Raw genomic sequence first — 15,543 nt, 5'->3', positions numbered from 1 at the left:
ATTTTAAATAAATTTCATAAATCAAATATTTTATATATACAAGAAAAGCTAATCATTTAAAGTAATGCTAAGTAAATTAAATTTTAAATGAAATCATCACCATAATAATGTATCTGTTTTAAAAAACTGAATTTTCCTGTATCTGTTTTGAAAAACTGAATTTTCCTATCTCAGATTTTCTTAGGAAGGTTTATGCACTTAAAAAAATTCCTTTTATTAAAGCATAGTGTAAATCGACAGACCACTGTCTGCTGTGTACCTCCTCCCGTGTGTAGACACTTGCCATGGGGTCACACACCGGCCAAGGAGCTGGGGTCAGGTGCAACCCCGTCGCCAAGGCGTGTACGAAACGGAGAGCTAATGACTGACCCACAGGGTTAAAGGAGCAACCAGCCCAGGTCCCGAGTCATTAGAGCGGAAGGACACCGGGGCAGTCTGCAGGGTGAACAGGCAGGACGGCACAAGAGGGCGCCTCCTAGGGTCCAACTCCTTGCCCTAAACCACGCTGCCCTTCCCGCACGTCTAGGACCATGGCAGTCCGGCCTTCCACTCCAGCCAGGCCTGGGATTCAGAGTGGTGAAGAAAGTCAGAAGTAAAGGAAGACTTCAGAGTATCGATGGACAGCTACAGACTGAACAGTGAGAAGCAGCTGTTAGAGCTAGAACCTGGATGGCTCCAGAACTGGGGTAGAGCTAGAAGTGAGAGGGATCTAGAACCAGGACAGATGGGGGTGGGGAATGGAAGCATTTTCCAGGAGGAATGGGAGGCAAGCACTGCAGGTTAATGAAAGGGTGCACTGGTCTATGCTCTGGACACCAACAAGGTATGTGCTGTGGCATCCACAAAAGGCAAGTGGTCCAAGTCTTGAGATGAGTGATCACGAAATTAGGTGCATTGATCTGAGAGGAAATGAGGAATGTATTCATGTTTCACACTTGAACACCCTCAAACGTGACGCCTAGCCTTGACATCTGCTCAGAGTCTCAGGCTCCAAAGTGGACAGCCTTTGAGATGTCCCCCCACCAGCCTCCCCCTACCTGACCTTGCTGCCTCAGGAGAAGGCCTGCCACCCTGCTGTCACCTCAGCCAGGCTCTTGGCATCACCTCAACTGCCCCTACCGTTGGCAGGTCCTGCTTCCAGGTGTGCCCCCTGGCTCCTGGGCACCCACACAGCCTGGTCACAGCCCTCAGCTTACACCTTGACCTTTTCAGAGAAGATGACATTTGCTTTTCTTTCTCTGACTAGAAAAGCAATAAAAAAATGCATGAAAAGGAAGATCACAAGCTACCTGTGATTCCATGTCCTAAATATAATCACAACCAATTACCTATTTTAGTCTTTCATACAAACATAAAAAAAATATGTACATAACTTCATAAGATGGGGTCATACAATAGTTTTACAGCCTGTCGATCCACATCTTCATGTCTTCTATGAAAACACACTAGTCAGCACAGAGCTTTAACATCATTCAGAAGCTCATCCCACCACTGTTGGCCAATTACCTTGTTTTGTATTATGTGCACCTGTAAATCAGTTTTCAGAGAGCCTGCCTGTGTCCCGGTTTCAGGCCTCGTCTCTGGGTGGATTCCTGAGGTACATTCCGTAAGAGGGCGCCCGGGTCAGAGGGCTGGACACACTCAAGGTTCTTAACACGTTTTACAAACAGCCTCCAGGATGGCCTCTGCTCACCCCACCCCACATCACCATTAAAAAAAGAAAAGCTGCCAATTTGTGACAAAAAGTGGCCTTCATGACTCAGCACTGAGGGGCCCCTCCCCACCCCCGGAGCTCACCGTAAATTATGGGAGAGCTGATTTTTCTGGTGTGCTTTATTTCCCAACTGCTAGGAGGCATCCACTCTTTGTGATTCCTGTTACTATGTCTTGACTGAGCAAAAGTAAACCCTTTAAATTCCTTATTTTCAGAGAACCCCTTATTTTAAAAAAGAAAGCTCAGTGACCTTACTGCATTATTTGTCTCTCTCCTCCCAAAACAAAGAGGCTAAAAGAATCAGTTCACTGATGCATTCCTTGTCAGGCTCTACTAACTGCTGAGATCACAATTTGCAGGAACCAACTCCAAAGTTCTCAAGACTGCATGGCCTGCTTTAGTACCTAAAACATGAAATCGATTTGCCAGTGCACTTACTTTGAAATGTCTTTGCTGTCTCGTTGCCATGGGAACAGGACATTTCCAATGGCCGCCCGGTAGCAATAGACGCCCAGCAGCCCAAGTGCCATGGCTACTTTTGACGTCAGAGAGCACCTCCTCTGAACCAGTGCGAAAATCAGGATGAGCGAAAGGGCAGCCAGAACAGAGAGTTCGGCTTTGTGATCTGAGCTGAAATGAAATGGAAAAGCCCCCAAATTACTAACAAGTGTAACTGGCGATGTCATGGATCTACATCAAGTGGCTTTCTAAGAACTCAGCTGATGTTTCTGAAAAGCAAAAAAGAAAAGAAAATCATTGGTGATTTAAATTCAAAGTTTCTTACAATGTAACCAATGAAGGACGGCTACCCCGAACTCTCATTTCCATTCACAAATGGCCCCTGCCACCAGGCCTTCACTGGCCAGTGCAGTGATCTGTACAAAACACTATCCACTGGCTCCCCTGGCAGCCCCACCTTCCCCACCCAGAGGTGAAGAGACTCTGGGCACAATGGATTTCCCAGCGAATACCCTGCTCATGGGAGATAAGCACGTCCCGGCGTGATTCTCTCTCATTCACTCATTGGCACAGACTGACTCATTCGAAGAGTGCCTGCTCGTTCCCAGGCAGGGAGACTTTGCAGAGGGGCTGAGCATCTCCGCTGGGAGCACAAAGCTGTCACAGCAGAGCTGGGCCCCCCTCTCTGCCTGGCCCTGGCCCACCACCCTGCCCCCTCTCTGCCTGGCCCTGGCCCACCACCCTGCTACCTCGGGAGGGCTGTGCTGGAAGGCAGGGTTCTTTTCTGTGTCATTCACCACAGCTCGTGCTCACAAAGCCCAGACACTCAGAGTTGTTAAGTGGATGAGTGACTGTCTTGCCAAAGTGAACACACATCAGTGGAAAAACTACTTGGAAAAGACTCAGAGGAAAGATGTGGCCAGTGTCAAGACGTGGGCCCAGGGATGGCAGGTGGTGACAGGGGTCATGCTGGGGCCTGGCCCTGCCCTGGTCCTTGCTCTGGGAGGCGGTCACCTGGGTGTCCATTCACTGTTGCCCTTTAAACTGTGTATTGTGCACTCTCCTGGACTGTTAATTATAACAACTGAAAAATAGCAATAAGGAAGGTGAGTTTACATGCCTCCCCAGAAGCTCTGCTATGAAGAGAAATGGGGCCGCACTGCCACCTCTTCACAAACAGGAGTAACTCAGCAGCACAGGGAAGACTCGTGATACAGGAGGGGGGCATCCTGTTGGGAAGAGTGTGCTGGAGGAGGGTCCAGACTGAGGAGTGTGGGGGAGGGTGGGGAGGTGCATCAGGACCTGGGAATCAGCACATTCTCCTGCACTGCTTCAACTCTCCAGAAAAATAAGAAGTGAGGCCACTGGGCTGTCCCGGGCTCTCCCAACCTTACATGCTTGGTCAGGTGCCTCAACTCCCTTCTGCTTCCTCTTCTGAGTAAAATCACCCCTTGTTGTTTGACCCAAAGCTCCCCGATCCCCAGGAGGGCGAGCACGTCCCTTGTCTTTCTTTCGGCATTCCCTCCTTTAGGAACATGTCTGGCACTGTCCTGAGCCCCGCCTCCTGCTGGTGATTTTCATGTAAGTCCTTCACAGCAACAGGAAAGAAATGTCCATTCTGTTCTTTTCCTTCTACTTTAGTTTTCTAAGTCTTCACTGACAGACAATTAAAATGTATAACATAGGGGCGCCTGGGTGGCTTAGGCGGTTAAGCGTCTATCCTTGGCTCAGGTCATGATCCCGGGATCCTGGGATTGAGCCCCGCATCACATTGGGTCCTTGCTCAGCGGGGAGTCTGCTTCTCTCTCTGCCGCTCCCCCTGCTTGTGGGCACTCTCTCTCTCTTTCAAATAAATAAATAAATAAATTTAAAAATACATATATATATATATATATATCTTTTTTTTTAAAATTTTTTGAGAGAGAGAGAGAGAATGCACGGGGTGGGGGGGGGGTAGAGGCAGAAGCAGAGGGAGAGAGATAGACTCTCAAGCAGATTCCATGCTGAGTGTGGAGCCCAACATGAGGCTCAATCTCCCGACCCTGAGACCATGACCTGAGCTGAAATCAAGAGTCAGACATTTAACTGACTGGGCCACCCAGGCGCCCTGATACAGCCAAATCTTGACCTTTTCTGTCCCAGTTCCCTCTCTTTGCTTTGATCCTCCCCATGTGCTATACTTTTGACTAGGCTGTCCAGCCACTGGCTTCAGGGTGGGGAGAGAGGAGTGGGTGGCCAGAGGGAGCGTGGCCCCGTCCCAGCCCTACCTTGTCAGGGAGGTGGCAGCAAGTGACAAAACTACATCCTTGCTGCAGTTGTCATTTTAAAACTCAAAGGTTTTCAAACAAACAATTACAGTGATTCAGCAATTAAAAAAACTCAAATAAACCCATCTTTCAACATTAAATCATGGCTTACGGTCTATGTTTCCATTTCTTCAGATCTCAAATACCACTTCTGCTCTGGATATGAAAAACAGGCCTACATTTTGAAAAAGAAGACTGTGTGGTCAGTTCAACCATGCAAGGTCTGGCCTAAGGCCACGGCTCATGCTCTCACCTGGTGAGCCAATGCCCCAGGTCAGGCCGGTGGGCCCACTGCACACCCGTCTGGTTTAGTGACCGCAGCAGCCGACAGCAGGTAAGTATCACCCATGGGCTTGCTAACACCATCCACTTCTCATAGCCTCTGAGCGTGTCAAGGGAAGTGGGGCCCTTAGACACTCTGTGGGGCTCTAACATGTTACAGCGGATGCTCCTGTCCTGTAATGCTGGTGCAGGGCTGACGAATCCCTCCTCCACGTGTGAGCATTGCTGGGGCTCACAGTCGTCCCTCAGAAAGCAGTTTCTGTAGATTTCGTGACACAGAGCCAGACACAGGGTATTAATGAGGAAATACCAGGTCTGGTGCTCCTCCTCGATGAAGCTGCTTGCACCCAGACTCAGCACGTGGCCCGTGGTCCCGAGTAAGATAAGAACATCTAACTCTGACCATCGTGCCTTTGGATGAGCTGGATTCTGTAAAAGGAAAGTGCATTTTTTGAGGAAAAATATAAAAATTACACAACTCCCACCACATGCACTTCAAGTTCTTGCTCATAGAGCATAACCTGCTGTGACAGGTACGTGCTGCTCCTCATGCCCCACACCCATCTCCTGCGCTGATGGGACTGCCTACCCTCCCGGGGCATGGGCAGTTGTCTCCCCGGACTGCGAGCCCTAAGCTGAGTGACCCACACCATCTGGGCAGGGCTGCAGCTCCGAGAGCTCACCTACCAGCCCTTCTGGAACCCTCACCCTTTCCCGGGGAGCCTGAGGTCTTCAGGGGTGGTCCACAGTCAGTTCCTGCTATTTGAAACCAAAGAACCCCCCAGATATATTCCACCAAAGCAGACATCTAATTTTGCCATGACTTTTCCAGAAATCCAGACAGTTTTCATTAAAACGGTCAATTCTATTGAAACAACAAAGTTGGCATCACAGTACTATCCTTTAAATATACTAACTGAAAGCATTTAAAATTAAAGATGAGAATTTAATGACTGTCATTTGACAACTACCTAATAATATTTACTCTACTTATCGTGTACAGCCTATATAAGAAAGAACGAGAGACCCCGGGAATCTGTTTAGGCCCCAGGGAGCCAAACGGCTCTAGGGAAACCTATGCTCTCTAACGGGGAACAGAAATGTGCCATAAACAACAACCCGTGAGCTCCTCAGATGCACGCACGCAGGGGGGGGCATCGGATGGCTTCCAGGCGAGGCAGCTGCACTGGGGGTGGGAGTGGGGGGCTGGAGTCACTTCCCTGAGTCCCTTGGGCTCCTGGCATCATGGACCAACTGTGGCTGTCCACCTCTGCTTCACTGGTCTGCCACCACCACCATGAATAAAGGTGTCAGGGGCCAAAGATTCTAAGAAATCTAAAAGAAAACATCAGTCTTGAAAAGAAAAGGCAGGACGGACTCCCAAGGGGGGCAGGGTGAGGCCAGGGTCCCGGCCTCCTGCCAACCTTCCCAGAAGGTCTAAACAGTTGACTCTTTTCTCTCTGAAACATTCTTCCCTTGGCTGCCGCTCAAACTCTTTTGGAGAGACGTCTGATTCACACACTGCCCATCAGCCAACTGCCTATTCTTCTGTGACCAACAGCTCTGTACAGTGTCATGTTTACGGTCACAGGGACCCTGTCTTTCCCATAAAGAAATGAGGCACGTGACCTGACAACACAGATCTGAGTGTCTGAAGTCAGGATGCTCACACGTTGGCCCCTCTGAAGTGTCGGCTCCTGTCCCTGGCTCCTTGACTCCGCCTGATACACACCTGGTGTTCAGCCAGTGTCTGATTGAAGGGGAAACATCAGCTGAAATAAGAGAAAATGGCCTATTCAGAAAGCCAGGGTCCTATGTGTAGGAAGGAGCCTTACCTTGCTCAGGAATTTTCCATCGGCAAACATCTTGGCAAGAGCAGACCCGACTGCACAGAGCAGTGCAGAGATCAACGCCATCACTCCGCCTGCTGTCAGCCATGAGAGGCCACAGAAATAGCAGGAACTCTCGGTCGAGGTGCACACAATGACGTGAAGAGCAGAAAGAACCAGGAACATCAAATAAAACAGCAGAGAAAACACAGGCGACCAGAGAGGAACCTCCAGTTCAGCCTCGCTGCTCAGAGCTTGCGGGATGCTGAGTAGGAGCAGGGCTAGAACCTGGAACAGGAAAACAGCAGCAGTGTCCACGACTGCTGGGCTCGGAGAGAACTGTTCAGAAAAAGCCTGTCTCCTGACCTTGTGCCAGCTATTCGAATGTTGAAAACAGAAGAAAGCCCACTGAACACGATTTCTGGTGACCTGCCAAGAACGTACACATGCAGCCATGTGGAGCACAGCCACTTGACGCCTGATGATACTCTGGGCGTGACGACACACAATGAAAGAGTTCAACAAACAAGGAAACTGGTATTTTCCCATTTTCAGAAAAAATAATATTTTATATGCTTTAAACTACAATATTCTGGCTGAGATATCGAATCAGTTTAATGGCTGAGCCATAACTCCACACAAGCTCCCGTACCTCCAAAACCATGACAGTCCCCACCAGCATCGAGTAGATGTCATACTGGGCCACTTGTCTGCTCAGGGACAGGCTCAGGGTCCTCAGGGCATCCAAGTACTGCCTTCGAACCTTGGCTCCCAGGTTGAAAAGGACTTCTGAGTTATTTTCCTCCAAGTACAGTCTGATCCAGTTCCCATGCAACCTCTCTGACATTTTAAACTGCTCAAATCCAGGCTCTAACAAGAAGAGGACAAGGTTACACATACAGATCACAGACATTCACGCACATATATCATTTCAGAGTATTCAGTCATTCACAGCACGTGGTGTGAGCATAAAGCCTGCTACCTAATGAAGATGAACTATTCCTTAGGGGGTGGCCAGCAACGCCTTCAGTTAAACTAACAGCCAACGGTGCTCATGAATCCTCGGACATCCCGCCTGCCTGCCAGCCTGCCATGGCCCGAGGCACAAAGCAGCACACAGCATGGATACAGGCGTCTGCCCACTGCTCTGCTGACCTTTCTCTCCCTCCCACACCTGCCCTTGCCTCCTCCTCCTCCCCTTTCTCTCTCAGTGTCTCTCCAAGCTTTTCTTCTTTAATATGCAATATAGAAACACCCCAGGGGCGCCGGGGTGGCTCAGTCGGTTCAGCGTCTGCCTTCGGCTCAGGTCATGGTCCCAAGGTCCTGGGATGGAGCCCCGCATCGGGCTCCCTACTCGGCGGGGAGCCTGCTTCTCCCTCTCCCTCTGCTGCTCCCTGCGCTTGTGTGCGCTCTCTCTCTCTAATGAGTAAATAAAATCTTTAAAAGACAAAAAAAAAAACAACCTAGAAAGGCATTACATTAATAGGCCCTTGGTGTTACAAATTTCCCACCTTTGACCTGCTTCCCTTCTTCACACGGCCTGACCCCTCCTGCCATGATGCCGAGCTAGAGGACCCAACCCAATGCATACTAGGGCTGACAGAACAGCTCCTGGACTGAAGCCCAGCCCCAAAGGCTGCTGGCTCCCACTCTGGGACGGCAATGGCAGGCAGCTCAGCATCAGGAAGCTGCCTCGCTTCCTTCTGGAGTTGGACCAGACTTACTGGTGACTCAACTAAGTCTGCAAAACAAGAACTTCCTTTCTGAGACTCCATGGTATTTATTGTGCTCTTCCGACTTCCAACAGAGCTCTTCCAAGGTGGTCTAGGCCATGTCTTGCAGTACTGGGGTTAGGGTTGCTGTATAAGCCTGAGCACAGCCCAAATGCCTGAAGCCCTGCCAGTGCTGCGGACACCAGGTGACCAAGTGCTGGTGGCCGGCGTGACTCCAAGCCCCTCACGCCCGTTCTTTCCCCATGAACTGAGATAGGGATGACAATGATGCCCACCCCAGAGAGAAGGCACGCAGACACCAGCTCATGGGTTGGCAGCTGCTGGCTGGGATCTGAACTCAATTAGTCTAGACCTAGGATGGAAAGCTTAATTGTTACACCCCACCATCCTGAGGTCACAGAGACATGGGGGCACCTGTGGCTACACCCAGAATCGCAGAGACATGGGGGCAGCAGTGTCTATACCCCACCACCTAGAATCATCAAGAAGTGGACACCTGTATATGTATCCAAACAAGAACTTACTGAGCACTGACTACATGCTATGTGCAAACAGGTATAGTTCCTGCCTGCTTGGGCCTGTGATCTAGCTGGGTTCTCACATGTGCATGTAAGTACAAATTGTGAAAAATGCTATGGAGGAAAGTAGGGGAATGTGGGTGACTTTTGGTAACACTGAAGAAACTGACTGAAATCTGGGGTTGAGGGTGGGGGACAAGAAGGTCTGACACTGAAGCTGAAGTGGAAGGTGGCCCAGAAATCCATCAGGTGATAACTGGGGAAGAGCATCCAGTCAATGGGAGGAGCACGTGCAAAGGTCCTGAGGTGAGAAAAGTCTGTACAACTGTAATAAAAGTCAGGGGAGCGATTGGGAGAGTTGTATCAGATTGGGCTGGATATCAGGGGAGGCCCTGAAATTGACTTCAGTGTCAGACATGTACCCAGTTTTGTCTCAGGAAACAGGATCACTGATGGTATAGACAGAGGGCTTTCTCATGCCAGGGACTGGCCTTTGCTCATCTCATAGGGTTCTTTCTGGGCACACCCACTGCAGTGCTTCATTCTCCCTACTGATCCTCCTGAAATAAGCAAAAAACCCCCATTGTGGTTTTGTTTGGTGTTTTATTGGTTGTTAGTACAGGAAAAAGGACACATATTACCAATAACAAATTTGCAAAAGCTACCAAACTCACAAGTTACTTTTGAAAACAAATAAAGTAACTATTGTCTCTCCCCTGGACTGAAATGTGCACCTGGGCCAGCCTCACTTTTCACGCAGTTGCTCTCACAGGGGCCACCTCACCAAGAAGGGGCTGGCCTCCTAAGATCCCCCACCATTCAGGACACCCCGGACCCCACTAGTCCTTGCTGGTCTTCACAGGCAAGTCAAGACCAGCCTACATCTCAGCTCAAACTCATGGGCATTCACTCTACTAACCGGTACTCCACTTTCTCAAGTAGCAAAAGCTGCCAACATCACATTAAATGCTGCCTCAAACTAGGCGTTGAAACCAGCCCCAGTCCCAGCACCAAACATGTCGTCCTTGATGCACCTTGATGGTCAGAAAAATTGTTTGAAAAGATGGTCCTTGGGAGATGTGCTCTCTTGTTCTGGATCATTCCTAACAGCATATAAATACCCCTTAGTTTCTCCCAGCTTAAAAATATAAACAACAGGGGCGCCTGGGTGCCTCAGTCATTAAGTGTCTGCCTTCGGCTCAGGCCATGATCCCGGAGTCCCGGGAGCGAGTCCTGCACCGGGCTCCCTGCTCAGCGGGGAGTCTGCTTCTCCCTCTCCCACTCCCCTTGCTTGTGTTCCCTCTCTCGCTGTGTCTCTCTCTGTCGAAAAATAAATAAAATCTTTAAAATATATATATAAACAACATACCCTGTGTTGGCCTCCATCCACCTCACACAATAGCCATTTCCACACCCCACTTCCTTCCCTGCCCTGACCCCGGCCCAGCCTTCCCCCAGCACTCTACGGGCACCGCTCCTGACAAAGGCGCTGGCAACCTCACCTGCCAGATGAATGGTCAAGTCTTGGTCCCTCATTTCATCTAACCTTGAGCAGCATTCAACTTGGCCGCTCACTGCTCCCTCCCCAAAGTTCTTTCTTTACTTGGCTTCCTCAACACCAATGCCCTCACCCGCAAGCACCCCGCTCCCGCACTTCAGTAACTGTCACCCCATATTCTTCCACTGCGCTGCTGAACATGCCAAGGTGTTCCTTATGCCTCTGGTTCACCTGCACCTTATGTCCAGTGCATCAGCAAATCCTGCTTGCACTGCCTTCAAAATATACCTGGAATGCCGCCATCCGTGCTGGATATGGCACGCCACTGCCTGGGCCCTCACCACACCTCTCACTGGGGTACCGCAGCAGCCTTCAGACTCTCCTACAACACAAGGCAGAATCCTCCACACGGGCACCCGAGAGAGCCTCTGAAGATGCAGCTCGAAGATCTCAGACTCTGGACGGAAGGCTGCATGAGCTCCCCACCTAGCTCACGACAGAAGAGCCCCCCCAGGCCTAAAAGGCCTCCATATCCCTCTGACCTCGTCTCCTTCTGCTTTGCCCCGGTTCACCCTGCTCCGGCCACTCTGTCCCCTGGTCACCCTTTGAATGTGCAGACACGTCCCCACTGCAGGGTCCTGCATCTGCCACACACTCCCTCTGAGTCTCAAAGGCCAGGCCTCTGCCCCGACAGCCCTCAGCCACCTGCGCTCCCCATGCCCTCCCCACTCCACCCTTTTTCTGAGGCACTCGTCACCATCTGATAGCTGCTGCCACTTCTCCGCATGGAGCTTACCATGAGGGCAGAGCCCCTGTGTCTCAGGTGCCTTTAACAGTTCTCAGCCAGATAGGAACTTCGTGAAAAAACTCCCTATTTGTTGAGCGAATACAGTTACGAAAGAGCTCGATGTAGATCATTATATCTGTGGGTGTTGCTAACGGTGACGGTCGGGTTCTAAGAAAACCGAAGTACAGTCAAAGACTGAGGTGAACACAGGAAAACACCAGGCGCAGTGGAAGTAGTCTATTAACTGAGTTACCTTTTGTGTATGAGGGCACGTTCTCTTGCAACAATTTGCTGAGCTGCACTGCATTTAAATGTAAAAACCTCAGCTGTTCCCTCACCGGTCTCCCTTCCACCGTAGGGAACAGGAGGCTGCCGACACTGTTCCCTGGGATCGGGAGGCCGAGCCCTATTGCTAGGGTTGCAGCCAAGTCAGTCTGTTGAACATGCTTTGGACGTCTGATGTCACCTAGAGAAAAGAGAGTGGTTTACGTGACGGGCTCTCAAACGTGTGTACGATGGTGGTCCTTCCCTTGACCTGCTGACGAATTACGCACCTCTTCAAAGCATTCCATGTACATTCATCGAGAAATCACCTCACTGGCGTTTCTGTCAACAAATTTACTAAACACTCATTCTGTGTGGGCACGGGGCCTTCCCCAAAGTAGCATACAATATGTGGGAGAGATACCAACACAAGAAACTCAATATTGCGTGAGTTTCAGAGCCGGGGCTGGGCATGGAGAGAGAAGGTAGCTCTGCAGATGGCTGAGGGATGGTTGCTTTGGTGAGGTCAACAGTCAACCTCCTGAACCAGGATGATGGTGGATCTCTGGTGGCCCCACCCCCGTGGGTTCAGAGAGGTCTACACAGCACTGAGGAATGAACACAGGCATCTCAGCGGCTCTTGAACAGTAGAAGGCACCTCTAACTGGGGAGAGCAGAATGAGGCTGGATTCAGCTGGGCCAAGGCCTATAACCAACTCCAACAAACAAGACATCTGCCTACTGATGGCCCCAGCAATTGAAGGGCTTCAAGTCGTAGCAATGACTGGCCTCCCTACTAACCCTTGCAAGGAGAATGGGTGCCACAGCAGGACACTGGGCTCACACTCCTGCCCTCCCGCTATCCAGCTGATGCCTTGGACAAGAACTCGACTTTGTTAGACTTTTCTCATCTGTAAAGAGAACACCCAGCAACCCCCCGGCCGCCCCCGCCTCCCCCCTGTGCAACTACAATACAGGTCTGAGGGGAATTGAGGGGGCCACCAGGGAAGTCTACCCAGGGGAGCTGGTGCTTGGTGGGAGTACCTTAGACACTCTAGTGTGGGTTTATAGAGGTTTTACTTTGATTATGGTACTTTTTGGTTGTATAGAATTTTTCTTTTTAATTTGGTCAAATACATTAATCTTTTCTTGACCAACCCTCCACTGACGGCTTTTGGGTTATACTTAGAAAGAACCTTCTACTCCAGTATTATCATTTGTTTTCTTCTAGTATTTTCTCATATTAAGTGCTTTGATCTGAAACAAAACAAAATCCAAAGCAAAAAGCCCACCTTAAACTGCTTTTGGCACTGATGAAGGTGGTGGTGCTGGTGTTATACTGAGACTATTGTGGGTCATTATGTGATACTCATATCCGGGCTATTGTAGACAACCAGGATTCTAAGCTTGGGAGAAAGAGAGAACAGATGAAGATCTAAGAATTTCATTTTACAGTAGTGAATGTGCACTGCAAGTAATAAGACAAGCCCAAGACCAATTCTATCTTAAAAAGATTTCCTTGCTTTGTCCAGAAATGATAACTATGCAAATATCCATGAGTACTGCTAGCTCTGAGATGGTGGTCCTCAAAGATCCCTTTCCACTGAAAGGAACGAGGGAATCCTGGAAAAGCAGCTGATTCTAGGTCTAGGCAAGGAATTGTGCACAAGAGGCTGGAACAACTTTTCAGACCCGGCAACAACAGAGCCCTCAGAGATACGAAGGTGTTTGAGACCTTAAAGTTGGAAGGACTCAGGAGCTAATCTGAATCAGAGGCTCCTACTGGCCAAAGATGGGACAATCTGAATATTAAAAAGAATAATATTTATACTGAATTGAAACAAACTATGCTCAAATCCATGAGTTTACAATGCTACTGAACACCAACAACACAAAACCCTAATTGGTCATAGTTGAAGCACGCTAGTGAACTCACAGTGAACTAATTCACTGATCTGAAACTGGAAATTAAGTGGAAAGAATAACTCATCTTTACTCCTACCTCTGTTACAAAAATGGTACTGCTAGGTAATAAAGTAGATTGGGGAAGATTCTCCTTACAGAATTAGTCTGTCTAGTTAATGAAAAAAAGAATTAGACAATTAAAGTATCACTGTTTGCAACCTCCAGTGAATTACTAGTTGTTCATCGATGGCTACTGGCTTCACAACACAGTCAGACACTGTGTGCATCCTGCTGGAAACAGCCTTATGAAAACCAACCAAACCAAAGGGATCTGAATCTGCCTCCTGGGCAGAGAGGATTCACAGAGGACATCTCAGCAGACAGTGCAGAGGAAGACTCCCCAGGACAAATAACCAGGTTTCTTCAACAAATAAATTATGGAGGGCGCCTGGGTGGCTCAGTTGGTTAAGCGACTGCGTTCGGCTCAGGTCGTGGTCCTGGAGTCCCGGGATCGAGTCCCGCATCGGGCTCCCTGCTCAGCGGGGAGTCTGCTTCTCCCTCTGACCCTCTTCCCTCTCATGCTCTCTATCTCTCATTCTCTCTCTCTCTCAAATAAATAAATAAAATCTTAAAAAAACCCAAATAAATTGTGGTAAAATAGAAGAGGATGGAGTGAGGACCTATAGACGAAGGAGACATAAAGAGACACACCAACCAATCTCAGTGCATGGATCTTATTGGTATCTTAACTCAAACAACTCAAGAGGGAGACAGACATTGGAAATTTGAACACTGACCATTTGATGAATAAAGGAATTAATACCGTATTTTAAATTTGCTAACAGTATCAAGACTATGTTAAGAAAGTAAGAAAAGCACATAACTTCTAGACACCTGCTTCCAAGTAAAACAGGAGAGGAAAACAAGCCAGAGGACAGAAGATGTAAGAATGTCCGTAACAGGGGCACCTGGGCAGCTGTCGGTTGCCTCTGGCTCAGGTCTGAATCCTGGGATCAGCCTGGTCCTGCTCAGCGGGGAGTCTGCTTCTTCCTCTGCCCCTCACGCGTATCATGCTCTCCCTCTCACACTCTCTCTCTCTCTCTCAAATAAATAAATAGATAAAAATCTTAAAAAGAAAGAAAGAAAGAAAAAAAGATTGGCCATAACTGGCCCATAACCACTGAAACTGGGTGGTGAGCTTGGGGGTTTATTACACTGTTTAGACTAGTTTTGTATGTCTGAAAATTTACATAATAAGGAGTCTCTAAAAAAACATTTAAATGTTTTGACCTGGGATTTACACAGGTTCAAAGAATGAGATGGATTCCCAGCATGATTTTTTTCCAGAAGGTCCTGACATAACTTCCAGAATGCCTCGTCTTTTCTCCACTAATATGAAATGCCACCCACATTGGTCACCAAATGCCCAGATCTACTGGGGTTTAGATTTGGCCTCTTGATTTTGCTCTACTGATTAGTGTGACTAGCTCTTGCCAGCAATATTTTGAGAACTGTAATTCTGTAATACCAATACAAGGGAGGCCACATTACACAGTGGGTTTTATCCTGTAGAAGAAGGAAAAGCAGTTCAGAAAATCATTCTCCCCATCCAGCACCCAGGTCTTCCCCCACCTGTCTCCTCTCCACTGGCTCTGGCAATGTGCTCCGTCCAGCTAAGCCACCTTTCACACATTACTGATGAGAGAGCCACTATAGGCCACCATTCTGGGCTTGAGGGATAGAATATGAAAGAACAGGCAAACTCCCTCCCTTCATGGAGCTTACATCCTGTTAGCAGGAGGAAGACCATAAAATATACCTGCTCTGCCCTGTGTGGAGGCAGAGCAGAGGCATGAGGTCAGAACTCTGGGGATGGATAGTAGCAGGATGGGGGTACTTGAAATCACATGGTACACAATTCAAAACTGCTTATTTTTCAGAATAATAAACACCTTAAGATTCATTTTTATTAGAATAAGCAACAAAAATTTACATGAATCTGTAGGATACAAATAAGCCTTCAAAGACCTATCAGGAAGGGTGGCTTGAGTAGCTCTGTAGATCTGCTTGCCAGGAAAACAAGCATAACTGGCAAAAATTATAAAAACCACCACCATCACAACGATTTATAGCCTCTGGAAACCATCTAGGGTCATACAGCAAATGAAGAAATCTTTGTTCAAGAAAATCTCCGAAAGCTTGGTAAGAACAGGGGAGTGTGAGGCACTTGAGGAACCATGACTCCCTC

The 15,543-nt window shown here is 48.7% G+C and overlaps 1 protein-coding gene across 12 annotated transcripts in view; it reads right to left on the bottom strand.

The window, feature by feature from the left end:
* Positions 1 to 15,543, bottom strand: part of PIGG (phosphatidylinositol glycan anchor biosynthesis class G (EMM blood group)) — a 55,399-nt gene that overhangs the window by 24,167 nt on the left and 15,689 nt on the right. For 8 of the 12 annotated variants that reach the window (XR_003211280.2, XM_073891282.1, XM_073891284.1 and 5 more), the window contains exons 6-10: positions 11,380 to 11,592; positions 7,243 to 7,460; positions 6,597 to 6,878; positions 4,733 to 5,190; positions 2,153 to 2,344 (exon numbers count right to left, since the gene is read on the bottom strand). Coding sequence is in view for 7 of the 12 variants with exons in the window: in XM_073891282.1 (XP_073747383.1) it covers positions 2,153 to 2,344; positions 4,733 to 5,190; positions 6,597 to 6,878; positions 7,243 to 7,460; positions 11,380 to 11,592 (1,363 nt within the window). In the remaining 5 variants the exon portion in view is untranslated. Of the gene's footprint in view, positions 1 to 1,119; positions 1,593 to 2,152; positions 2,345 to 4,732; positions 5,191 to 6,596; positions 6,879 to 7,242; positions 7,461 to 11,379; positions 11,593 to 15,543 lie in introns of all 12 variants that reach the window. The other 4 variants (XR_012377814.1, XR_012377816.1, XR_003211281.2 and 1 more) reach the window with 4 other exon arrangements.

Source organism: Callorhinus ursinus, unplaced genomic scaffold (genome assembly GCF_003265705.2).
Source record: "Callorhinus ursinus isolate GAN/ISIS: 27379988/994484 unplaced genomic scaffold, GSC_fseal_2.0 scaffold4, whole genome shotgun sequence".
Taxonomy (NCBI): Eukaryota; Metazoa; Chordata; class Mammalia; order Carnivora; family Otariidae; genus Callorhinus; species Callorhinus ursinus.
The sequence above is the reverse complement of the archived record's forward strand: the minus strand, read 5'-3'. Positions and strand labels throughout refer to the sequence as shown.